The sequence below is a fragment of the Puntigrus tetrazona genome, chromosome 10 (assembly GCF_018831695.1).
Source record: "Puntigrus tetrazona isolate hp1 chromosome 10, ASM1883169v1, whole genome shotgun sequence".
Classification (NCBI taxonomy): domain Eukaryota; kingdom Metazoa; phylum Chordata; class Actinopteri; order Cypriniformes; family Cyprinidae; genus Puntigrus; species Puntigrus tetrazona.
In genome coordinates, this window is record NC_056708.1 from 15,604,521 (window position 1) to 15,631,843 (window position 27,323).

At 36.9% G+C, this 27,323-nt stretch overlaps 1 protein-coding gene across 1 annotated transcript in view; it reads left to right on the top strand.

Annotated features, from left to right (window-relative positions):
• Nucleotides 1-501: 501 nt before the first annotated feature.
• The window catches only part of gramd1ba (GRAM domain containing 1Ba), a 42,842-nt gene continuing 16,020 nt past the window's right edge, over nt 502-27,323 (top strand). The window contains 3 exon segments of the mRNA XM_043250353.1: nt 502-577; nt 8,591-9,143; nt 10,679-10,756. Coding sequence (XP_043106288.1) covers nt 8,779-9,143; nt 10,679-10,756 — 443 coding nt within the window. The 5' untranslated portion in view covers nt 502-577; nt 8,591-8,778.

The window sequence follows — 27,323 nt, forward strand, 5'->3', positions numbered from 1 at the left end:
AAAAGTTTATTTACTAAAATGTATTTATTGTATTTATTTCCAAATTGTTTACAAAATGTTTATTAGGTTTATTCTAAAACGAGAAAAAAGAACAAAAACTACTGGCTGTGGATTAAGAAACAAAAAATATTTTTAAAATTCAAAATTTTAAATAAATTATTATTATTATTACAAACAGGTAAACAATTGATCTTGTTCAGTCAATGTATATTTTTTTATGGATTTTCTTACTAAACTAAACTAAACTAAACTAAAATGAAATGAAATGAAATGAAATGAAATGAAATAAAAAGTCTGTGAACTTCCTGAACCATAAACGAGAGACAGAGCCCAGTAGGTTTAAGTGTGTTTATGAGAGAACACCTGGAGAGAAAGAGAAAGAGAGAGGGGAGAGATTTCAGCGCTGACTGGGCAGCAGCGTGACGTGTGCTCAGTGTCTCGTGAATAACTGCTGCACCGTTTCTTTCCGTGTGGGCTTAATGCAGTTTGACGTCGACCTCTCAGTTGTGCGGAGAGAAAAGTGGAGGCTGTCGGCACAAGGTGACGTTTTGTTTCACACGCTCGGGGTCAAATAACGGTAAAGCCTTTTTATACAAATGCTGTGCATGTCCAGGTTACTGTATGCATGTAAATGAATTTTATAGGGTTGGTGTTGATGTGCATGTCGCTGTGGGACTCCAGTTCACTTTCACTTCTCTCTGTGTGTGTGTGTGTGTGTGTGTGTGTGTTGATGGAGCATGACTTCAGAGTGAATTCCTCCTCTGCTCTGGAATGCAATCAGTCTAAATCGCTTAAAATCATGCACATCTTTAACGAAGTGTGCGTTTTGAACCGTCCTCTGCTGGCTCAGGGACGAAACATGTTAGTTGAGCTGCCTGATGAGGAAGAGGAATAGGATGTTGTCCTCTTTTTTTCAGAGAGTGTCAAGAATCTGTCCGATGCCCTGTGAAGTCCTGTATCCATAAAAAGCATTGTATTTCCGATGGACTTTTATTGTTTGGTTCGTTACCTCTCTCCCCGTCTCTCTTCTGCGTTATTCAGCATCATGCTGGGCAAAACACATTTGGAACCCTCTGGCAGCTCCTTCTTCCATATTCATTAGATCACGTGTTTCAGGTCCCTGAAATGCAGGGCTAATGACTGTGGCCTCCCGCTGAGGTCATTGTGTCCACGTCTCGGCTGCCCAGCTGTCAGAGACAGGTTCATGCAGATGAGCTGACCTGAGATAGATATCGCTGCACCACTGACATCGCTCATCATTTTCATAATGCCTTTTCAAATCGTTATCTCATTTACCTAAAGGACATGGATGGTCAGAAGAGCTTCTGGAGGACTTTAAATGTGCGGAAAGGTCTTTGCTCAAGTATTGTCAACATTTTGTTATAAGGTGCTTTTGCGGTATAAATTATTTTAAATCAGTTTTCCAAAAAAAACATGATATTAATGTTTATTATATCTATATTTCTTTGTGTGTTAGCACATTAGAGCTGGCAGATAATGTAGTTAACATACAAAGATGCAAGTATTAAAGCAGTGCATTGTACATGTGACTGTATTTGTTTGATTAAAAAATGCAGAAAAAAACAGTAATTGCGATTTATGTATTTATTTTTTGCAATTTCAAATTTTTTATATGCTTTAAAATATTATTCATTTCTGTGAGGCATTGCTGAATTTTCTTTGCTTTTCATTGCTTAATATTTCTTTCTGCAATACATTTTTATTAGATTCTTTAATCAATAAATAGTTAAAAAGAACAGCATTGCTGTCTATGGAGGGTCAGAGGGCTCTCAGAATTGATCAAAAATGAAACAGAGGTCTTACAGAGTTCAGAACGACATGAGGGTGAGTAATTAATAACAAGAATTTTCATTTTTGGGTGAACAATCCCATACAGTACACATACAGTAGGCTCGGTTTTATAGGCAGGGCTTAGCCTAAACCAGGATTAGACCATTGTTCAATTAGGACATTTAATTAATTTGAATGAACTAGCATTACTGGTGTGCATCTTAAGACAAATAGAGCCACTGACATGTATTAAGATCCATCAGGTTTCTTTCAGTTGAAACTGCTCAGATTTACATTTTAGTCTTGGACTAGCCTTAATATGTATGTTATTTTGTTATTTTTGGTTATTTTTGTACAGTCGGTTCAGAAGACCTCAGCTTGCATTGAACCCTAAACATTTATTTAAATGTCTATAGGGTTCAATTTATTTATTTAAACTTGAATATTTCAATTCTTCAAATCATAAAAAAAAAAAAAAAAATCAATCCTTTCATTATTTACTCGCCTTCACATCGGTTCAAATGGAATATTTTGGAATGCTTTCTATGGAATTTTTTTCTTCCTCTCTCCATTTTGCCCAGTGTTGTTTTGACCATGAAAATTCCTTTTCATTTTATGGGCAAAAAACAGTTAAAAATAGTGCTTTTGTGCAGTCAATGACTTGTCCTGCTTATATTGCACCTGGTGCTGAATAGACCTGGATTTCTTTACACGGGGACTGTTTCATAACATCCAGACGTCACGCACTTGTAATGGTTGAATTGCTCACGATGGCAATGTTTTTACATTCTCTTCCTGCCAGTGATGTGCTTTGTGTTAAATTAACTCTGATTGTTCACTATGCTATTGCTGTTAAGTGCTCCAGGTTAGATCATTTATAAAACGACATCGAACAAATGGCATTTCAGATGATTTTCACATCGAAGGTGCATATTTTCATTAAAAGTTAATGATTAAATGCCACAGCGTTTTACCAATTAGTGGCTTTCTAAAGTGGGCCTGGTCTTTTCAAGCATGACTCAGAATTGACAAACGCATTCAGTGAGCGCCGTCAATCAAATGTACTTCAGCTCCCAGCAATCATGTATTCCAGAGCGAGGCTGCTTTGTTTTGTAATAGCAAGGATGGCTTGTACAGATACTAAACAAACCACTGCATTGCAGACCACTGCTCTTTTGCAGGACTTTTTCTGGTTCATGTTCACACGTTATCTTTCTCACTCGCAAAGTTTCCTTTTTTAAGTTCCCAAAACGTCACTTTAGACTTTAAGAATGGTCGTCATGGTAGCGTTGCATTGAGTAGTATGTTTTCTTATAGACTGGATGGATCTTGGTCGCAAAGAGGCAAAAACTCCCCTTGCTTCATTCAGTCAGAAAAAAGTTTGTCGAGCTTGTCATTACGAATCAGGATCAGGAAGTGCAAGGATGTATATGCAGCTGTAGGATTCATATAAGCGGATAGGCTAGTTGATAGACAGAATGGACTTTTTTAGGTTAAGTTTATGTGAATATATTAGAGAAAATCTGTCATTTTAGATAATCGCCATTTTTCGGTTTTGCAGTATTGCAATAGTCTTGGAGTGTACGGTGAATTTGAAATGTCTTAATGTAAAAATGGCTGTTTAATTGACCGTTACAGATGTGTAACTCTCTCAGAATTAATCATTTTTTATCATTTAAATCATTCCGTTCATTAAGTTAAAAACAAAAAAGCGTGTTGACTAAAATTAAGCAATCAAAATGGCAGTCGTTATTTTAAATAAAGCTGAAATAAAATAAAATAAAATGAAATAATAAGCATATTAGATGAAGAAATTGGCAAGTTATCTTGGCAACCAATGAATGCAATAAAATGACTAAAACAGAAATCAGTAAATTAAAGCTAAATAAAAATAATTTAATAACTGAAACCAAACTACAAACTTATATATATATATATATATATATATATATATATATATATATATATATATATATATATAATAATAACTAAATAATATATATAAAAAATTTGTATGTAAACAAAATCCATGTTTTAGATGAAGGACATCATAACTTGTTGCTTGTTCTTTTATTATTTTAGCTTGTAGGTTGTGTAAGTAGACCTATAATGGTTGAGCAGTCAGAAACTCATCTGGCACATCTGTGACATAATGACACAGTGACTGGCAATGTCTGTGACAGGATATGACATGAGAACTGGCAGTGACTTCCCACTCAGTGCACATGCTGTCAGGAGCATTTACCTTATTACATGATTCCTATTTTTCTTTTTTCGGTTCAGTGCATCAGCTCATACTATCAAACAAAATGCAATGCACCCGTCTCAAACAACGCGAACTCACTTTTAGGTGTTTTTGTTTTGTATTTATCTGTTTAGACAGTGTTTCAGGTCTTGTCCAGTCGTCCGGATGCGGTGACTTGGGCCCTTTTTGCAGCTGTTACTGCTGAATTACACAAACATTTTGAAACCTCAGGAAGGGCCTTCCATCTTTTTTAACTGTTCAGGTTACTTCAGAGAGCACCTGGCATTGTGTGTGGTTTCTTAATAGAATCTTCTATCGTGACTCTTTAAAACTCCATATTATAGTTTGTGAAGATATATAGTTGTCTCTGTGAAAATGTCTTACATTTGACGTGTGATCTGAAATCTTAGTCGAACATTTATTGTTTGTCACGAGGAACTAATTTATTCTTGATTTGAGCGTTTTTCACTTAACATCGGTCATATTCTATTTAAACGCTGATTATTATTGTTATCAGTATTATTATTATCATTATCGTTGGTGGCGGAGGATATAAGCAATGAACAAAGCTGTAAAAGTCATCGGGCTGAATAGACTTGAACGCCCACGTCCACTGCATTTGGACATTGTTTTTATGTAAGGCCTTACATAACCTTTGAAAGCAGAGTGAGTGAGAGCTGCAAAAAAAAAAAAAAGCACAGTTTGAAGCTGAAGATGAACGTGTGGGCTATTCCTGCTAGTACCTATTGAACATTGTAACAATCATTTGTTTATATATAAATATAATCTAGAAGTGGCCATAAGGAGCGTACAGTTTGGTGTTTGATTTACGCCGTGAAACAAGAAGTGTTTCTTTTTATTCTCAGAAGAAGACAGGATGTGAGTACAGATGGCCGAAGGTGTTAATTACAAACACACTTATGTGGCATGTCTCGCGGACAGGTGTTTGCTCGAGTGGTTGATCACTCGTCAGTGACATTTAATAGCGCAACAGTCTCATTCAGAATTACAAAGAAACACTGCTGGCACACACTTTCACTCCGGTGAATGAATGCATCAGGAAAGTTATGGTGTGGTGAGGGAAAACTGTCGCAGACTGGAGAAGCCATCTGCCAAATATATCCAGCATTCTGTGGCATGATGTTAGTCAGCCAGTTAAAGAGACTCCCCGAAGACGAAGCTTTGAAGCACATTACTAAGAGTTTGTTAGAAAATATTGGCACGCTATATATAAGCCAACGACTCGTAGTGGAACGGAGTAAACAATGTAATGAAAAGAAGCAGGATCTATTGACACTCTGGGGAACGATGTTAGATTTGCCGGTGTGTTTTTTAAGGTTTCGTGTAGCTCATAAATGATCTGTATGCAAACCGTCAGAACTCCTAAATGATGGTAGGAAGATTTGTTTATGGATTAGTCATGTACTGTGAAGTTCCACATATGATGTCTGAATCAATTAACACAGGCCTAATTAATAGACTTCTTTAACTGTACTTTAGTCTCCATTTGCGTACAATTATAAAAGGCAGAAATTTAAGTAATGCCTACAGAATGAAGGTTAGGTTAAAATAACAAAATGGATTATTACTGTCTGTCATGCAAGATGCGTAAGATGTTTACCTATAGTTGTAGATGGTTGTATCTCCTGCTGTCAAGAAGCGCTTCTCATAATTTTACCTCAGTAATGAAGGTGGTTGTACATTTTGATTGGCATTTCCTGCTGGCAAGATAACAGGGCTTTTAGGGCGGCACATTTTTAGAAGTAATTCTGACTGTCAAGATGTGCGTGTTTTTACCTGCATGTTTAGATAAACGATTGTAGTATGTTTATTGTCATCAATTAAGATGGTTGCACTTGTCTCAGACACGGTGTATTCGATTTTACTTCAGTAAAAGTTTTAACGTATAGTTCGTTCTGAGAAGGAAGTTTCTTTACACAAGCAAGTTAATACGTTTCCCTTCGCCGCTGCTTCAACCTCTTTTAAACGAAGACGAAGAGTTTGTACCGGCTGCATTTATGCTGAGAGATCCGGGACGCCTCAATCTCAGAAAGAGGGGTGATCGGTAGATTTCAGTCTGCGTATGTAACGTATCCGATCGTTTTATTTTAACACACAAATATTTTATTCGCAACTCGTTTGACTTTTCTTTCGCTAATAGCAAAATCAGTTTACGCTGTTTTGTAAAACAACATAAAATGTGTTTGTACGCGACAACTCTCCCCTCCAGTCTGATTGGATTCGTCCGGGGAAAGGAAACGTGAAGATCATAACGGAACAGTGTGGGAATTAACTCTGTAACGGTTCCCTTATTCATCCCCGCCGTTTAAAAGTTAAAGCGAACGATTTCGTATTAAAAAACGGAGGATTTGATTGTTAAAAATGTAAAAGGTAAGATTTTCTTAATTCCTGTTTAGTTAACTTTTACCCTTAAGGATTGTTAACAGATCAATGTCATTTTAAAGATCATTTTAAATCGTTTTTTCCGCATAAAACAATGAAGTGTCGCGTATTTTTAAGTTACATATTGTTATGCGTTTCAGAATGACTTTTAAACTTGGCTTTCTGATACATTCAAATGTAGTGATTATGACTTGTATATCAAATGTGTCATGCCACATAGTCTTAAAAAAGTACTGTGGTACAATGATGGTAACAGATTGCAATGCCATGGTACTTTTGTAATGCTAAGGTAATGGTATGGTGAAATGAATGTATCAAGCTTTTCTACGAAATGCACAAGAATATTCTGGTATTACTACGGTATCAGGTTTAAAAAATCTTGGTAGTGCTAAGATACATTTTATAAGTGAAGACAGGCGTAGATACAGTGATTAAATCTTATTCATTTTACACTAAAATGTGATTTATATGCATTTTTTTATGCATTGTGGTTTCTTAACTAAGTAAAAAAGTACTGTGCAGGTTCTGCAGTGCTGTACAGTGTGCACCTTTCAGAGCCCCTAACGTGGGGGACACGGTAGGATTTGTTTTGAATATAATCCAAGAAGTCTAAGAATGCAGAACTCATATATTTGGCATTTACTGCTAAGGACAAGACAACAGGGACTTATTTTTTATAAATAAAAAAAACCCCACCAAACAAACAATGCCCATCTCCAGTGGAGCTGTAACAGGAGTGAGCTAACAGTGTGTGGCAGGTTACTAACCTGCCGTAGGGGTCAGTCAGCAGATTGTGTGATGTGTTGAGCAGGCAGATGGGCAGCCTGTGAGTGTGTGTCTGCTCTCAGTGGGCTGCGGCTTACTGCACTTCCTCCTGCAAGATGAACTCGCTCACGTTTTCGCCTGACTTCCTTACACTCGTCTGAAGTGCTGCGCTACATGATGCCTGTTATATTAACACTGATACGCATGACTAGCTCTATTTATGTCATTTTTTTTGGTTGGGGAGGGGTCAAATCCTGAGGAATCAAGCTTCTTAGACTTTTTTTAGATAGATTTCCTAGGTTTTTTAGAGTTGGTGTACTATGAAAACGTACGGTAACTTAAGTCAAAACTTCCTCCACAGTGACAAAAGATGTTTTGTTAACGGATTTCAGGGGAAGAAACAAAATACATAATATGAAATATCACTTACAGGATATACACAATACAGGATTTTTTAAATGTTTTTGAAAGAAATCCCTTATGCATACAAATTTTTTATATGATAAAAATTGTATAAAATGTATTCCTGTGATCAGAAATCATTCTAACATTTTAATTTGGTGATCACTTACTATCAGTTACTGTTGTTTCCCAGTTAGTAATAGTGTTTTTTATTGATATTGAGTTTTTGCTGATTAATATTTTTTGTGAATGTTTTTTAGGTTTCTTTGATAAACAGAAAAGAACAACATTTACTTGAAACAGAAATCTTTTGTAACAATATACACATCCTCAATGAATATAAATCTAAATTTTATATATATATATATATATATATATATATATATATATATATATATATATATATATATATATATATATAAAATGTAAGTTAAAAAGGTTTTGCTGCTTAATATTTTCATCATGTTAGAGCTTCTGCGACCTAATTAAAGGTGTGAGTGTACTGTCACGTTTGTTTATCATTATTTATGATTATTTATGTTCATTTCACAAATTTATGTTCATTTCACAATGGTTTTTCCAGTAATACTCCTCAGCAGAGCAGGAAATAATGTGTGTGAGAGAGCAAAATATGTCTTTTTTTGTTACCCTAATAGTGTTTGACTTTATTTTATTTATTTTTTTGCATGTTGTCCTTTCTGTGTAGTTTTTTCTGTATAGTCCTAATGTATTTTTTTTAAGATGTTTATGTGCATGTGTCTGCTCTGTCCACCTACCACAGTAGTTCTCAAACACACCCGATCAAATCAAAACAGGCAATTCTGAAAATAAATACACTATTTATGCACTTTTGCCAGTGTTAAAGTAGTAACGCGTGCTAATTTAAATCAATTAGTTGAAAAGAATTTGTATGTTTTTAATAAATGCAATTGTGTTTGAGAACTGCTAACCCAGTAGATCCTATGACCTTCCTCTGACCTCCAGGAAGCTACGCTGTTTTTCTGGACAGAAGTTTTTTAAAGGATATCTTCTGTAAGTCTCAACATGTCAGCACTAAGCCATCTCCCAGGAAGTGCTGAACTTAGCTCAGCCCAGGTGCGGACTCGTTGAGCTCTTTGATCTGCATCTGCACTTGGTTCTGGACTCATGTAAGACTGAGCAGAAGCAGAACCATGTCAGAAACCCTCCAGCTGCCTGCCTTGCAGATCCAGGGCCCGGTAGACGGGGACTGCAACGGATGCGAGGCGGATCCGGCCCTGTCCAGCTCGTCCAGCCCGTCTCTGCGGCGCAAGCGCTTCAAAATGCGCCGTATGAAGAACGTCATGAGCGAGAAGGAGCAACCGGAGAAGGAACAGCTTCAGCGTTCTGGGAGTAAGGAGTACCTGCAGCTTCCGTCCATTGAGATCACGCCGTCCAGCGACGAGGACGCGGCGTGGTCGAGTTGTTCCACGCCCAGCGCCTCGCCCCAACGCAGACGCTTCCTCCTGCGCAAGTGGCTGAGAGGAGGCGAGAAAAAAGAGCACGGCAGTGAGAGCAGGTCTGTATGAGCACGAGACCGAACCCTCCTGCACTGCCTGATCTCAGCACACAATCACATCCATCCTGTCCATCGTGATTAATGTGCACCACTTCATTTGAGTCTTCGTGTGAGCTTGCTCTGGTACATTAGCCGTAGCAGAAAACCTTTGTGTTTGTGAGTGAGTGTGTTTTCCCCCCGTTTTCTCTGGAGGGACTGAAGTCTCTGCTGTGACATTTATAGGCTGGAGGGAAGAACGAGCGGCCGCTTGCTGCTGCCAGGAATGCTGACAGGAGTTTGTCTGGGGACGTCTTAAATATTCATGACTCTCGCCGGCTTTTAATAGACAAAAATACAACATGCAGTATATATGTTTCTGCTATGACCTAAACATTTACTTCAAGCAGCCTTAATAGCTGAAAGGAGACCACCAGTCAAAAGTATGGACACATTTGAATGAATTTCTGATTATTATTCACTTGTTAGAAAAAATCGAAAAAGCTGGAAGAAGGCATTATATTCTTATAGAATAAAAGATTATCCTCCTCAATTAACTGTAAGATTTTTTTGTTCCCATTGCATCCCCATTGGTTTTTAAAAACAATGTTTAATTTTTACGTTTCATTTTCAGCATCATCACTGCAGTGTCACGCGATCCTTCAGAAAACGGTTGTGCTGCTTAATGTTTTTCGTGGAAACATTAAACATTGTTTTTTAGGACAATGAAAAAAAAGGCATTTGTTCGAAATAGATATGTAACTGTAAAAGTTTACTGTCAACTTTGATCTATTAAATGCATCCTTGAATAAAAAATATTAATTCTTTGATCACTGCGTAATTCTCATACTTTAAATGTATATTGCTATGATTAAAAAAAATGGAAAATACTTCTAATAAAGAAAACCTTTAACTGATAGTGTATATGATAGTTAAAGTCAGATGACTGACATGATGGACATGAATCAGTTATCAGCTGTGTACCGCATGCAAGCTGTCAGGTGTTTGCTGATAAAAAACCCTTCCAAATACACCAGTGTTTACCAATGTAGGGCTCTGCTACGTTGATCTGTTTCTGTTGGTTGTTTTCTCACCTGCTTCCTTTTCATGCAATATAAAAAAACTCAGGACCACTTCTGTGGTTGAACGCACTGGATGTTGTTTTTCCTTTTCTTTTCTTAAGTGTATTTTGCACACTGTATTGGATATTCATGTCAAGGTTAATCTGGTTAAATGCACGTATTGTTGTGTTGTTTCAGTTTTATTACACCCTTGTCAAATAAGACACCCTCTGCTGTCCTCTAGTGGAAAAGACTAAACGGTATATCCTTAAAATATCAGATGGACGTTTGTTAACCTAGAAACACGAAACTGTCAAACTGTGCACACCGTGTGTCGATCTTCTATGTTTCGTTTGAGTCACTGTAATTAAAAGGCATCACCGTGTGTGTGCGAACTCACCTTCTGTTGACTCATTCTCAGTACGAGTGGACAATCTGGAGTGTGTGTGTGTGCGTATTTGTTATGCCGTGATTGTAATGCGACGCTCTTTGTTACAGCAGTCAGCAGAGCAGTCTGCAGAGCAGCCATGAGGAAGAGTCCATGCGCTACCTGAGCCCCAACACCCGCGACGACAGGTACACACTCTGAGCTGCTTTGGACCTCATTATCATTGTCAGTGGGTTTTGCATCTTAAAGTATCTGGAAGCTGATTCATTGAGGGGTTTATGCATTGTGCCACTCTAAACGTAGATTCCTTATTGGTCCAACAGGGGTCAGTGGTTGGTCAGCTCACAATTCCCTTGTGGGAAAATATTAGTGCTGTCAAAGCATTAATCCAAACTAATAACATCCAATATAAATGTATTTGTTTACATACTATATATATATATATATATATATATATATATATATATATATATATATATATATATATATATATATATATATATATATATATATATGTGTGTGTGTGTGTGTGTAATGTGTTTTTTTATTATGTATATATAAATATAAACACATGCATGTACTGTATATATTTTGAAAAATATTTCTGTATATACATTTATATTAATACATTTTATATTATATAGAAATATATTTAATTCATAAACAGTATAATTTTCTTAAATATATACATGTGTTTATTTACACACACACACACACACACACACACACACACACACATATATATATATATATATATATATATATATATATATATATATATATATATATACACACACACACATATATATAAAGTAAACAAAACTTTTATTTTGGATGTGTTTGATAGCGCTATAAAATATGTTTATTGTTTGTGGTATTTCCTAGAAAAGAATTGCATATATGCACTCTTGATATACTGAAAGAACCTAAAAAAAGAACCTAAAAAGGTCGTTTTGATTTTACTTCTTATAATTGGTACCTTATTTCTTATGATGGACATTTTTCACATTTCTACCGTTCTCAGAAATGGAAGTTGTTGTAGTTGGGTGAACTTCTGTAGTGCTGAATGGAAACTACCACAAATGTGTTTTTTTTGCATTTGCTTCAATAGGAAAAGAAAATAGCATTTCTGTCATTTTCCAAAATCAATTAAGAGATTTATTGCTGTGGATAGAAGAAACAAAGATGACAAATGTGCCATGCATTCATCCCTAAAAGTATATGTTAAATGTTGTTTACAAAAAATGTATACAAAAGTATTCAAAAAAATTTAAAATATACTTTTTATATCGCATTTGACTATTTATATTCCATAATTTAATGTTTTTTGCAAATCTGGTATATTTTATGAAACACATAGTTGGCGAATTCAGGGATTCGGCCTCTGTCACTTGGCAGTTTTTGTTTTTCTCATTTCAATCTTTGCTATTTCAGCAGATGCTGAAAAAGTTTGACATGATGTGAACTTCCAGCTGGTCTTAGTGTCGGTTCTCGGTGTGGTTGAGAAGTATCTGTTTTTGGTGCTTGATGTTTTGCTTATGCAGTTGTTCTTCTTTCCGTGTCAAGTTCTGCATCTGTTGTCTGGTTTTGAGTCTGACCACAGATCTCACTGTCTGTTTGGTGCCATCTCAAAAACAACTCTTGCTTGTTTCACTTTCCCGTGACAGCAGACCTGTAGAACGGCTTATGGCTTCTTCAGAGACCATGGGTTTTTGTCATCATCTCAGAAATATCGCGAACTAAACCAGGTGCTACACCTTTTGAATCAGCTAAGATTTGTAGTAAACGTTCAGATTTTTAGCTGCGCTCAAATGTTCTCGTTGAGCCCAGCTGGTCAGAGAACACGCTGATCCTCGGCTGGAATATCGTATGAGCTTTTTTTTTCATCTCCAGGCTTCAGACAGTTGTTCGTTGGGGCTTTTATTGGACCTCTTGGAGCACTGTGTTCTTCTGGGTTCGTGAAATGTGTCTCGCGAACATCACTGCATGTACCATAATCGTTTTTGAGCATTGTTGCTAGAGACATCCTTGAGCATTATTTAACATGTGTTTGTCTGAAAAGAGGTCATTTGTGTGCATCACCACACCTGCTAAAGTCAGTATCAGCAGCTCATATTTTTCGTACACTCAGCAACCCGATTTCAGCTGATTCCTGAGCTTATTTTTAAATCAGTTTTGTGTTGTGACGTGAACGCGGCTAATGCTCATTAACGCTGATGAATGTTCAGCCTGTTTGTGTCCCGTTAGGCTGAATTGATCACAGCAAAGTCTCTCAGCTCTCATTTACACACATGCTTACACAGTAAAGGCTCTCTTTTAGTTTGCCAGTCTGAATGCAAATTCACTTCAAATTATCTGTCTTTTTTTCACGGAATATACATTATTTCACCTCTGAACTATAAAACTGTGAATATTGTTTAAAGAATTAAAGGGATGGTAAATAATGACAGAATTTACATTTAGCGGAATTTAAATTGGTCGCATGGTTTTTAAGTGCCTATAGAAATAAATCGTCGATATTTGTTTTTAATGAGTTTATTAATATTATTAATGTAAGAAAATGTATTTATTCAAAATATATTTATAAATAAAAATGATTAATATAAGCAAATATAAGTGAATCAAACATTAATTTACATAGGTGTTACATTTCATATGATAATTATGTACAGTCATTTCTGGAAATGCCCCAGTATGTGTGTCAAAATATCAGGGAATTTATGATTTTTAGGCCTGGTTATAAAAAAATTCTTATTTCTTCTTGGAAATTTCTGTAGTGAATGTACAATGCACTTTTTGTTATTGTTGCTAGTTTATTGGTCCAATATTTAATAGGTCTTGATAGAATATGATTTTTCCCCTAAATTTTGGAAATCATTCAAAAGAAATTAATCAAAAAAGTATGGAAACCTAACAAACCAAACACTATTAATTACTTGAATGTCATATTATTTGAACTCTACTTCCTATAATATTAAATTACAATTCTGCATCCTACTTGGTAGTTTGATTCAGGTTCAGCCGAATCACGTCTGTGTTTCTCTATATATTTCTATTTACGTTTATATATTTCTATGCGTTTCTGGCCAATAGCACGCAATTTCTTGAGACGCTGGTGGTCTGACCGCTGCCACACTTCAGGTGGGGATACAACCTGTACTGATCCACAGCACAGGATCTAGGTCATCGCAGGACAAGACACGGCTCGCACACAGAGAAAGAGAGAGAGAACGAGGGAGAGAAGAGGAGAGGAGAGGAGGGGGTGAAGTGAGTTCAGTAATAAGGAGTCCTCATCCCGCTAGGGTGTGTGCGAACCGTATGCAGTTCTATACAAGTTTAGAGCATCATGGTTCAGAGCAGGACTTTATCATGTACTTCCCCCGTCAAACTGGGCTGTCACCCACGGGTGTCCACGCTCAGGAAAAGACTGCACTTTCGCCGGGATCCGTGAGTACTTTTTGTGTTTTTGCCTCTAAAACGGCTGTACAGAGTGGCAGGAAGAAATTCATGGTCAGTCGATCCAGCCTGAATTACTGTAGCAGATACAGTTTCCTGCGATCTATTGAATTACGCTTCCATCTTTTACAGTAGAGAAAGTTAAATAGAACGCCTGATTGTTCAATGTACTGATACATAAGCCATGCTTTTGAGATAATACGTTTTTAACTGAAAGTCACACATTTGTGGATTATTTGCATATATAATGCCTTTTAATACACATCGTTTATCATGTTTTGTAAAGTTGTCAAATAACTAGAAAATGCATTATTACTAAAATGCTGAATGCATTAATAGCATGCAGTTAACATTTTTAATATGTTGTAATGTGTCGTAAATGTGTTGGATCAATAGTTCACCGAAAAATGAATGAATTGTTTTCTCACCACTTTGTCATTCCAAATCTGTTTGTCTTCTGAGCAACATAAAAAGAGTAATTTTGCAGGATGTGCAGGATGCTTTTACAGTGAATCAGCAGAAGCTTCAAAAAGGATTGTATGACTTTAGAAATCCTCATAGTCATATGGACTACTTTATGGTACTTTATGGACTATGAAGATTTCTCAAGTCATACAATACGCTCATAGAATTTTTGGTTCCCCAAAGAACCTTTAACAGTTCTTAAATGAACCTTTTTGAAGAACAGTTTGAAAATCTAAAGAATCTTTTTCCACTACAAAGAACCCTTTTCTGCATTTTCTGCAGGTTTCACTGATGTTCAAGGTTCCTTGTGGAGCAATAGATACCAATAAAGAACCTTTATTTTTAAGAGCGCACCATTATATATTTAGTGAACAAATCGTGCAGTCTCTTTTATGAACTAGACTCAATGAAAAGGATCTGTTTCAAATATATGATTCATTAATGAATTAAGCATCGCTTCTTCTCTCGTAAATTCTTACTAAGCCTGGGTAGATATCAAGCTTTTTTAGAGAATACAGTCACAATTCAGAAGGACTTTTAGTTGGTTAGTTAGTTGTTTTATGGTGCTTAACAGCCCCTGTCGTCTGCACTTAAACTGAAAAGAGTAGCCAGAATAGAATTCTACAGAGAGAAACCCATACAGGTCAGGAATGACAAGAGATTAAGTCAGTGAAGATAGTACATGCATTTATAGTTAAAGTGGCCCTTTAACAAAGTGATGCTATACAGAATGAACGTCACACACACACACACACACACTGAGTGAGAGGATGAGAGAGTGAAAGTCATGTCATGTTGTTCTGGTCAACATGAACTCAGGGTCACTGTATCCCTGTCACAGTAACTAACTGGATCTGTTTCTCCTCAGTCACAAAGCTTTGATATACACAAAAAGTGTGTGTGTGTGTGTGTGTGTGCACACTAGTGTGCCTGTTCTTTAATTAGCAGTTGTGCACTGCAGACCTATTAACAAGGAAATCACTCTGCCCGCCTCACTTTCTATTCCTCTGTGTATTTAAGTTGCGATCAGACCTTGTACATTGGAGAGGGGTTTTGTTTTGACATGATCAGCAACATTCTGAGTTGCCCTTTTTTGCTATACTTTGTTAGAAAATGCTTATGCTGCGAAAGAAAAGTGCAGCGAGCCTATAACAGGAAGCATACATTATTCACTGCTTTGTCTGCCTAAAAAACTTCTTTCTATATTTAACGTTTCATTTTTCCTCACAGCGCCCATGTAGTTTACAGATACCGTGGCCACGAAAGGTGTTTGCATGCTGAGCTTTTAAAATGTCTGTTTTTTTATAGGCGTTTTCACACAGCTGCTCGGTGCCTGCTCAAAATTCAGTGTAAAGGTGCAATGCATTAAAGCCGGATTGAATTATAAATGGTTAAATGCCACTTCAGAAGCGCCTCTGTGCCATCTTTGCTGTGTAAATGTGGCAGTAGGTAGCTAGATAACAAGCTTGCTGGTATTATTTTAAGAAGTGCTTGCACACTTTTAAAGAAACAAATATTTTATGAGGTTTTAGGATTGTTGGGTCAGAAATGATTGAACACTGTTTAAATAGTTTGAAACGAACACTGTCAGATTCTGGTTGTCATGTCAGTGGAACATGTAGTTCATATGCTGAACTATAAACCTGCGGTCATTGTTTGTTTGAATACATACTGTATGTTAAAAGTACAGTAGTTTGAGTGGTTCAGATTTGTTCAGTGTTGAGTTTTGGCTTGATTTATCTTTCCATGTTAGATAATAGCAGGAAACGTTTTTTTATATGCTTTAATTTAAGCTCAGGCTGTTTTCTCAGTGCCATCATGGTGGCTGTCAAAATTGTTGTAGGATGTGAAGCACATTGTTCCTGTAATAATGTGTCAATGTGCTCAACATGCTCTGGTTGCCTCATTGGTTCTTGTGTTCTTATTTAATTGGCCAGATCCCTGTGAAAGATGTGCAGGCCATCTTTCATCTGAGATTAGACAGAAACCTGCAGCGGCAGTGTCCTGTTACCAGAGCTGATGATTCATCAGAGAACTGCAGACTGATGTTATCTAACACCCCAATCAGATACTGCTCTCTCTCTTTTCCACTGAGCTGTAAACAGAGTCACGTCTCTTATAGTAAGCTCATGTGCACTTCTGACTTCCTGTTAAACTGACTCTTTCCTCAGCCATACGTAAACTGAGTCCTGTCTGAACGTCTGTCTGTCTGTCTGTGGACACTGAGTTGTTTTATGTGCAGATTAAACTAACTTTTAGAGTCCTTTGGGTTCTTTGTCAGGAAGAGTGGGCCGTATAGTGCTAGTAAGAAGTAGGTCATGAACGACTGATTGAGTTCTCCTTCCTGTGTGGGATTCACCAGCGCCGCTGTATAAATCTCAGTAAAACACCAGAGACCTCAGTGTCTGCATCATAAGTCATCTCCTCGGGAATCAGTGAGGCACCAGTAGATCTGCATGAAGTGTGCTCTGAATTTCCACAGATTTTCATATATTTTGAGTACAATCAACAATTTGTTGTTAGAGAATTTATATACAAAAGTATATCTGATAATATTTAGAGTTACGATAATGAATGAGAGTAATACTGTGAACCTGTGGAGCTTTATGCATATATTTTGGATTTGAATAATTGAAAGCATTTTTAAATGCACGAGTTGTAGTTGCAGGTAATAGTGTATTTTCAGTTAGTTTGCCATAATTATATTTCCCTCTTATTTTTTCCTCTTATAATTTCAAACTAATTTAACACTCTACATAATACTACTACTACTAATAATAGTAATGTCAAATTTAAAATAAGTGATAATTTTAATAATTTAATAGTTTAAATAAGTAATAGCTTCTAAACCTCTGAAATCTTTTCAGTGGTATAATAATCTGTGTTTGTTTTTGCAAGCCAGGGTTGTGTGCAGTTCTTGGGTTTTGTTTGTGTGTGTGTGTGTGTGTGTGTGTGTGTGTGTGTGTGTTCGTGCATACGTGGATTAGCTGCCTCACTTCACTTCTCCAGAGCACTCACTAACCGAGCCTGACAGTCACCTCATCACCTGACTCCTCACGCTCTCTTCTCATTGGCTGGTTCCATGTGGCAGTGAGCTCATTGATGCTGAAGGGGCGGGGCTATGTGGCAGCTTTCGCAGGCCAATGGGCTGCGGGGCTAAACATAACAGGACTGGACCCGCAGAAATAAACTCCAGCTTCGGCTGGCCGGATTCCGCAGGCCCTGCTGGAGCCAGAGATCCTCGTCTGCGCTCCCCACTCAGACCCCCAGAGACCCAGCAAGGGCAAAGGAGCATGTGCAACTGATGACGCAACCGATTACATGTGCAATGCTGATATTTCACATCAGCCCTGACCTCCACTGATGCTGGGAAATTCTAGAAGCCCTGTTGATGAAACGATACAATTTAAAAAGATTTTTCCATATTTGAAAATGTTCCTTATTTGGACATCAACAGTCTTTGGGACAAGTAATATTGTGTCTCAGATTATATAAGAATCAGAATATGGATTATTAAAGGTTATAGGTTTGTGCCACATTATATAATTTAATCCCAAGGTGGGGTAAACATTGTAGTTTTTAGTATTATCTAATTTTGTCATTGAAAACCTAAATTGTACTGTTTATTGTCAGATTAAACTGAGACAGACAGCATTCAGTGTGTTCCTGTGATGGAGCTGTCCATTCAGCACCACAGTGACACGCACTTACTCTGATTGGCTAATGCTTTTACAGGGGACTCGTTCTCTGCATAATTTGGGAATGGGAATTATATGGCATGTTTTTGAGGTATAATGGGTGTGCTTAGCAACCTTAGTAAATGGGAGTCACAATATTTGGAAATAGTAGTCAGAGGTGTCCTCATTCTTTTTATGTCTCTCATGTGTATCGTTCTACTTTTCACATTTAATTAAATGAGTTACTTGCCATTTCTTTGCAAATCTGTGATATTTATTAGTAATTTCTGAATATTTTTTTTTCTTTTCTTTTCAGTGTAGGTTTGTTCACACTAACAGTAACTAAGTCAGAGTCCTATTGTTTGTTACTGGCTGACAATCAAACGCTTTACCACGGTAGTTTCCAGTGGTAGTTTCTGCGAGGTATCTCCATGTATTTGCATATATATGTTGTTACATTGTGGTCTTACCTCAAATCACTAACTGTCATTGAAATTTATTTCTGGTTATGCTGATGCTACACTGTCAGTTTAAACACTCTTTGTTAGGGATGCAGCAATGCTTAAAAATCAATAGCTTAAAAATCAATGCAATACAATACAATGCAATACAATTCAATACAAATATGTGATGATTTAAGTTGGTTGTAATGTTAAGCAAATAGTGATACAGTGGGGGTGGGAATGTATGTAAATGTACATAAGAAGTTTAGATTTTTCACCATGCTTCTTTATAATGCATATTACAGTAGTGTTCACAAGCAAGAAAACACTACATTGCTGCTGTTACAGAAGCGCCACCTGCTGTTAGAGAGCAAATTTACAGTTTCAGCACGTCTGTTATGTAGCATAGTTTTACAAATTATAGTTTATCAATTTATTTATTAAAAATGTAGTTTGGATTATGACGGTTGCTTGGGAAATAAAAAGGGAAATAGCCTTCTTTTCATTAGATTGTTGAAAAAAATTAAATCTCACATAGCATCATATCTTGAAATCAGTATTGTGAATCATATTGCATTGTGATATCTTACTCCTTTTTTTATTTTTGCTTATAAATGACTGTAATTCCTAAAATAAGAGGGAAATGATAAGTTAGAATACTATTGGTTGATATAAATGGTCTAACAAGCATGTTGATTCAGGAACAAATCATACTTTGCAAAATCATAGTCACTGTATTTAGGAGTGTTTTGGAGACAGTGACTCAGCAGTGTCTTGTCAAATCTGAACGTCATATCCCTCTGATGCCATCACTTCCATTGCTCTTTGCTAGCAAATACAGCCTCAACATTTAACAAACGTTTACGTGCTCAGGCGGCTTGTGAATGTTTCGCTGACCTCTATGTCGATGGGATCTGCGAAGAGCTGCTAGCCTGTACACGTGACTAGATATTTGCCATAATATCATCAGTGCGCGTGTGTGTGTGTGGCATATAGCAGCTCAAACTGGAATAGAACAAAACACCAAACAATACATTTCTCTCATCCTCACACATACTTTGCTCGCAGTGTTTACCGTCCATCTGTATTAAGGGATTAGAGGACCAGCTGTCGACTACCTCATAGTCCCTCACACACAGAGCAGCAGTGAGACCGGACAGGAATCTCTTTGACTCGGGAAGGAAGCGCGGGGGAGTGGCCTGAAGGATCTGAGCATGCTCAGTGAGCGCCGGATTGAGATGAGAGATGCTCATGCCCTCATCTGCAGGAAGAGAGAGAGAGAGAGGCTGCTGCATTTCACTGAGGTGCACATGAGCGCTTCACACACAAGATGTGGAAGTATGGCTGGCCCAGCACTTTCATGCAGAGTGAGGCATTCTGAGTCAGGCTGATCGCTTGTGCTTGGGATCACCCGAACCCACCCGGATTAACATCCAACTCGGGATGCCTTGGGAAAGGCGGCCCGTGAAATGGGAAGATGACACTGTGGGATCAGGACAGCCTGTACTGCACTAATGAAAGGCTTCAAGCTCGCCTGGTAAGATAGAAGGGCAGATGCCAACCGGTCTGTCATGGGCAGCCCTCGTTTGTGTGTCTTATTTTAGCGAGCTGAGGAAAGAGATTTTGGCTTGCCGTGCTCATTCTAAACACCTGCATTGTGGGGTATGCGCTCTGAATGTGTCGCTGTCAGTGATCTGCAATGACGTATTAGTGTCCACTTGTTTATATCGAACAAGGACGGCTTCGACTTGGTCTGATGACTTAATTCATTCTCCATAGCTCCGAGCGATTGGCAGAATCACAGCTGAGGCTGAGATGGTTGACTTTAATGTTAAACTTTTAATGGTTATGTAACCGTGCCCTCTCAGATGGCAGAATGATTAGATAGCATTGGATAGTGGAAGCTTATTTAGGAGCACCGAGTTCAGAACAGATTAGTCTTTGAAGTGACAGTGCAGTTTTCATGTGATAATTTAATATTATTTTTTGCATGTGTTTTGCATCGATGCCAAATACAGTTCATTCATGTTTTTTTTTGTTTTTTTGTTTTATACATTGCTACATGTGAACAAAACAAAATGTGGAAAACGGGTCAAAGTTGCCCATTTATGTCTTGTTTTTCTTATGAAGCAGCCGCTTGATTAAAGAGGTTTTTTCTGAGCTGTGTTTTAACAGTGTACTGTGTCTTGGACACATTTTGATGTAATTTGTAACGCAGTACTGTGTGCTTAAAGTCACATGCAGGCTAAACGCAAAAGTTGCTGTATGGTGCAAGCTGATAAAGCCTGTTTATAAAGACATTGGTTTTGAGATGTCTTTTCTTTTCTTTTTATTTGCACATGTAAAAATGACTGAAGATAAAAGAAAAAATTCCCCACAGAGAAAAAACACAATATCTGACAAATTAAAGATGCTAAAAGCTCAAACGCAGGTAATCATGACATCTTTACCGTAAAGAGAAGTTGCAAATGTTGTGCTGGTTTCCTAATAATAAAATATATATCATCAATTTTGTTTAGTTATTATTTAGTTTATTAAAGTGCCACTAAATAGCTTGGCCTCTAGTTTTAATCAGAGATTTTCCAGACACTCCCCCTCTCTGCCATTGGCCAAAAAAAACAAAAAAACAATCCCGACCCAGACTCACATCATCAGTTGATGGAAATCAGACCAATAATAATATAGTTGTGTTATATAAACTATATTGAATGACTCGTATCCAACTTTACAACACTGAAGTATTTTCGTGAATGTGTGGCACTTCTGCACTTTAAATTACCATTGTGTATGAAATAAATGCTATATATATATATATATATATATATATATATATATATATATATATATATATATATATATATATATGATGAGAAATGCCAAATTTGTATAATCAAATAATATATCGAGCTATTTTGTTCTGATAAAAAAACTGATAGCAGATGACACGTTTAAGTTATAATAGCTTCTCCTCTTACATTAAAAGTAAGCAGATACAATAGTATTTTCATTATATTGCAATGTATTTCATAGAATTGCCACAGTATATGCCAAAATAGACAAGACATTACATGTAACAAAAACATGGAATCTCTTGGTAATTTTTCAAGTGTTTTTTTGGTGTGTTTGGTTAACGTTCATTTTTTCCCTTTACCGGTGTATCTGCGCAGAAGTGTGCTCATTAGCTGCTCTGCGGTAACAGTGTGGACAGTCTCAGCATCTGTGTGCTGCTGTGTCCTCCGCTGGGACTACTGCTCCCAGCACTGCAGAGTGTGTCCTTGGATCGGGGCTCTCGCTGTGTCCATCTGTGTGTGTTTACTGCAGCGAAATCCAAGAGACACGCTGACATGCTATTATGAGTCCCTCGTGGAAGCTCATCCGAGATTTACTACTCTTCTTGCCATTTTGTTTACTTTTTACATGATGAAAAAAATCCTGTTTGATTATCCAGATTTATTGTGTCTGTTTAGTAGAATGCAGTACGAAGAGCATGTACTTCCTAAAGCAGATGTGGGGCTATACTGCACAATATAAACGGCATACTGTTAAAATGCTGTGCGTGTATGTCGTGTGGAATCTGATGGTGGCGCAATGTTTAATACTGTATATTCACATGAGTTGCCAGATTAAGGAGAAGCAACAGGAGTTGATTTATCCATATTTTTATATCCTTTTGGTTGCAGATCTTTTTAGGTGATTGCTTATTATTTATTTATTCTTTTTGGATTAATTATTTTCATTTATTTATTTATTTATTTATGTCTGGGTAGAATCTGCGATCCATGACCCAGTTTCATTTAAAGCTTCCATGACTGCAATACGCTGTTTTTTTTCCACCAACTGGCAACCCAGGATGCCAAAACACTGGGTATAGCGTCGATAGGCAGATTCACACAGATCAAAAGAAAAACAGGCTTCCTGAAATGGTTTCTTAAATATCTGCAAACAGTATACGCCTTACTACAGACACAGAATTACAGCACTTGCAAAAGTCGAATCAAACAGGACACGGTAGACATTTTTATTATGATTGATTACTAAGTTCATTTATCTCATAGAGGTCAAGTTCATTGCATTGTGGGATGCACTGTTCCAAGCAGGGTGCCCTAAAGTGTGCTGTGCATTTTGGCAGTCGTACAGCAGTAGGTCTGCTGGGAATTCTACACATACAAGGCTTTTCGTGCTTTTCACAGTATACATACCGTTTGTTATAAAGTTTCGCTTACGGTAAAGATGGTCTGTTTGTTTCAGTTAGGTTTGAGTTTTATTCTCTGTGGTGGTTTGTTTTGCAGTAGCCCAGCATGATTGCCATGTATTACACTGCCCTGACTGAGCAGATTACAGGCCTATTTTAAGCAGAGATGTGCTGTCTGTCTCTCTTTCTCTATCTCTGATTCAGTGTAGTTAAGACTAGTTTGATTTGATTCACACATCCACGGTTTGCTCTTCTGCTCTGATTATTCTGTAGTTATGAATCTGATGCGACTTTTATTTAATATCTGTGATATTAGAATCTAATTTAACACAGTTATGTACATGTGATCTGATTTTGCACTGTTTTTACTCAAATTTGTATTTAGTTCTCAGGTGATTTCGATCTCATTCAGCACTGATCTGATTTAAGTGATCTAACTGAATCATGATCTGGTGCAATATTATTAAACCGGACAGATGACAGTTTAAACAAATCGTTCTGATCTTATTAGGCTCGTCTAATCATAACCTGATTTTGACTAATATGCATATACAATCAGTACAGTCAAATGTTAGAGCAGGCCTATTTTTTTATGTTTTTATGTGTTTATGTTGAATTTATTTGATCAAAATAGTAATATTATGAAAAAGTATTGCCATTTTATTCCTGTTGTGCAAAGTGAATTTTCAGCATCATTACCCAAGTAAAAAATATATATATACTTGAATGTATTTGAAATACATTTCATATTTATTTACTAAACAAAATGTCCTACAACTGCACTTTTGGCATACTAAGCTGATATACCTCAAGTCTGCTAAACTGGGACAACTCATTTTGTACTTAATGCACTTTAATTGTACAGAAATAGTGCTGAAGTCCAATTAAAGACATACTTAGAGAATTTGATTGGTCAAAGGGAAACTATTAAAAGTAGACTTTAGGTACACTTTACAGTTTGCATTTGAATTATTATAAGTATTATATAGGTCTCGAGTTATCTGTCAGTAAATATGTTAATATATTTAAACTATGCTTAGTATGATGTAAATGTATTTTTATATATATATTACTGTTTTACTAGGGTATTTTTGTCTTCAGTGTCACATGATTCTTCATAAATTATTATTATTATTATCACTGTTAAAAGATATTTTGCCCAAAGAATTGTAGTATAGATAAAAAATGTATTCTAGTTAGAGAAACCTGTTATATTTGACAAGAAATGAACACCAAATCAGCGTATTACAATGATTTCAGAACGATCATGCGACAGTAGAGACTAGAGTAATGAATGACTGCTGAAAAATCCGCTTTGCCATCACAGGAATCCATATTTTTGCCTCTTCTTTCATCCCCCATAGAGCTGTAAATCTCAATGTTAAGAAAAATAACAGCACGTTGCTCTTCAACAAAGCGCAGGATTGAAATGTGCAAAAGAATGGTAAGAATACAAGTGCAAGAGCGTATGTGTGTGCAGAATATGCTGGCATACGCATCTCGGGAGCGAGCGAGCGAGTTAGAGTGAGAGAGGGGAGTGGTGTGATTGGACAGGGGGAGGGGTAGAGAGGCAGAGACTGGCTTGTTGACGTTCAGGCTGCTGACGCGCGTGGCTTCATTCAAGAAACCCATGAATATTAAATCAAGCCCAGCCGCCACACTGCGCCGCACAGCAGCCGGTTTTCACGCCAGCTCACCGTCCTCCTGCCCCCGCTGACCCTGACTTGATAGCGGGCGACTAATTGGACCTCAGAGGAAACGGCCATGCAGAAGAGCGAAAAAATAAGGAAGACTGCTTTATAAAACAGGGATGCTGGATTCGGAGGCGATAAGCTCCGCCTCCTCTTTTCCTCCTCTATCGTCACATCACTCCATCCTCACACTGCAGCCGCTGAATGAATGAAGCAGAGCCCAACGCTTTCCCGTAGCCCCTCATGGCCACCAGGTTTGTCTGTGTGTCATATTTTAATTTTTTTTTTGCATGGAAATCATGAAGAGAAGTCGTAGTTTTTGCATTTGCATGATGGGCAGATGTCCATTCACTGGAATTTCCAGTATTTCAGTTCGCATAGATGCTTTTGCCATCTTGCAATTTTTAATAGAGCGATTTCTTTGACCTTAGCAGCAAATGAAACCATTTTTCATCCAATTCCAAGCAATTATTTTGATCAATTGTTCTATTAAATATCGCAAAGTGTCAAAAGCATCCATGTGCTGGATGTTTTTAGAAGAGTATCTGATATGCGCCATTTGATCAGGGCTATGCATCGCATTTGCTGCATGCTGCATGTAGCAAGCGTTTTTTTGCATCACATAGGAGTGTTTTCACCCCTTCAGCGTCTGTGAGAAAGATGTTTATCAGTGCTTTTTTGTCTCTGTGATGTGGGCTAGTGTGAAAGAGCTGCGTGGATCCTCCGACTGGTGGTTTGAGAAAATGTCTTAGACCATGTGTTTTGTTTGTTTGGTCTCAACATTGAAGCAGAAGTGTGAAAACTGCCTTCACACATACATACAGATGTGAATACGCTTCTCAGGCCTGTTATTAGGCCCCTCGTGAGCATCCATATAAGAGGTGAGAGGTGAGGAGAGCCATACGGCCGCCCACGTATACAGAGTGTTTGATAAAGACCTTTTATCACTTTACAGGCATGAATAGAAGGAATCTCTTTAGCACGTGTGTGCATCAAGCTCACGCTAGTATCAGACGGTGGACAGGCTTTAATAAAAGACATCTTTTGAATACTTAAGTGCAGGAGTACTTATTACATAATAATAAAAAAGATAATATCAAGATGTGTAAAAAAGGAAAATTCAGTGCAAAAGAGAATTATAAAATTATGATATTCCTAATAATTATGTTATGTGTTTCATTATGAAATGTGTATTTTATATATATATATATATATATATATATATATATATATATATATATATATACACACATATATACATACATACATACATACATACATGTATATATAAATACACACTCATACAGTAAATATTTAAAAATATTTTACGTTTGTAAATTGAATTTACACGTATGTTTATATGCATATAATTTATATTTTCTATAAATATTTTTAATATATAAACAAGACATTTTTCTTAATTATATAAAAGCATAGCGTGTATTTATATATAATAAATATGCACAGTACACACTCATATATTATGTAAACAAAAACTTGAATTATGGTTTTAATTTAGCAACAGCATTTTTTACATTTAATTCATTAATTAATCAGTCTGTATTATGTTCTGCTTTTATCTAAATATTAGTTTTCAGACTGTACATTATAAAGTTATGATGCTCATTATTTTTAAGTACTATTATTATTTTTAGTATTTAGACTACTTAATCAGACTTTTTAATCTGGAATTTAAAATCAGCAATTTAGCAATTCTTTTGCCAGAGCTGTTGCTCCCATCCTCACTTTGTAAATTGAATGCAATGACGTAAATGTGAAACATTTAAGCAGCTGATCCAACAAATCGTTGACAGCATGACAGATGTACAGTAGATCTATGCAATGGTAATTTGATGCCACTGTTTCTGTAAAGGTTTCATCTGCAGTGATTTATTTGCCGTCAGAAACATGCAGACTTATGTTCTGGGAGGGAACGGCTGCTTGAGTGTTTGAGCGTTGCTGCACGGGCAAAATCACAAGTGCATTAGTCTGATATCATGAACCCAGAGAGATTGTGAGGTGTTTTATGACTAGCTGTATTTTATCTGCCCTCTCTCTCTCTTTCTCGCTCTCTTTCTCTCTTTATCTCTCTTTTGTCACACCGTGTTTGTTTTTCCAGACGGGCAGCTCTTAGCTCAGGTACAGAACATTAATAATTAAGTGCTCGGTGGCCTTTCTGAGGGACAGATGAAGGGCTGACAGCAGGAAGATGGAGGACTGCTGCATAGAGAGATTAAGACAGAGATAGATGGAGTGGTTCCCCTTTTGATTGAAAAAAGCTTTTCATTTTCTGTATCATCTACATCCTCTTGACCTTTTTAAGCACACAGTCTGATTCTGTGTGTTTGAGATCAGCTAGTGTCATTCTGACGGTTGTTACCAGAAGATGACTTAATTTTCTTGAGAGGTTACTCTTTATTATCCTAGAAGAGTTAATGGAGCTCTCAATAAAGTATATGATGGATCAACTATGCTTGAGATGTTTCACCGAAAAGCCTTTTGAAGGAATAAAACAGACAATGACTAAATTAACAATGCTTTGGTATGACTAGAAAATCTAGAGAGGTATTTGAGATCATACCAAGATTTTGGATTTGCGGATATAATTGACTGAAAAATCGAAGCATGTATTGAGAAGTTATTGGATAGTATGGTCTCGGAAGAAAACCATGAGAAGCTAAAGATTTACGTAAAGTTTTTTTTCTCCCTTCCTTCCTTTTTTACTGCCTTTTGTGCTTCAGAAAGATTATCAGATGTTTAGTTCCTGTATTTTGAGCAATCTTGTTTTTTTGATCTAAAAAAACACCTTATGAATCTGCGTTCATAATTTC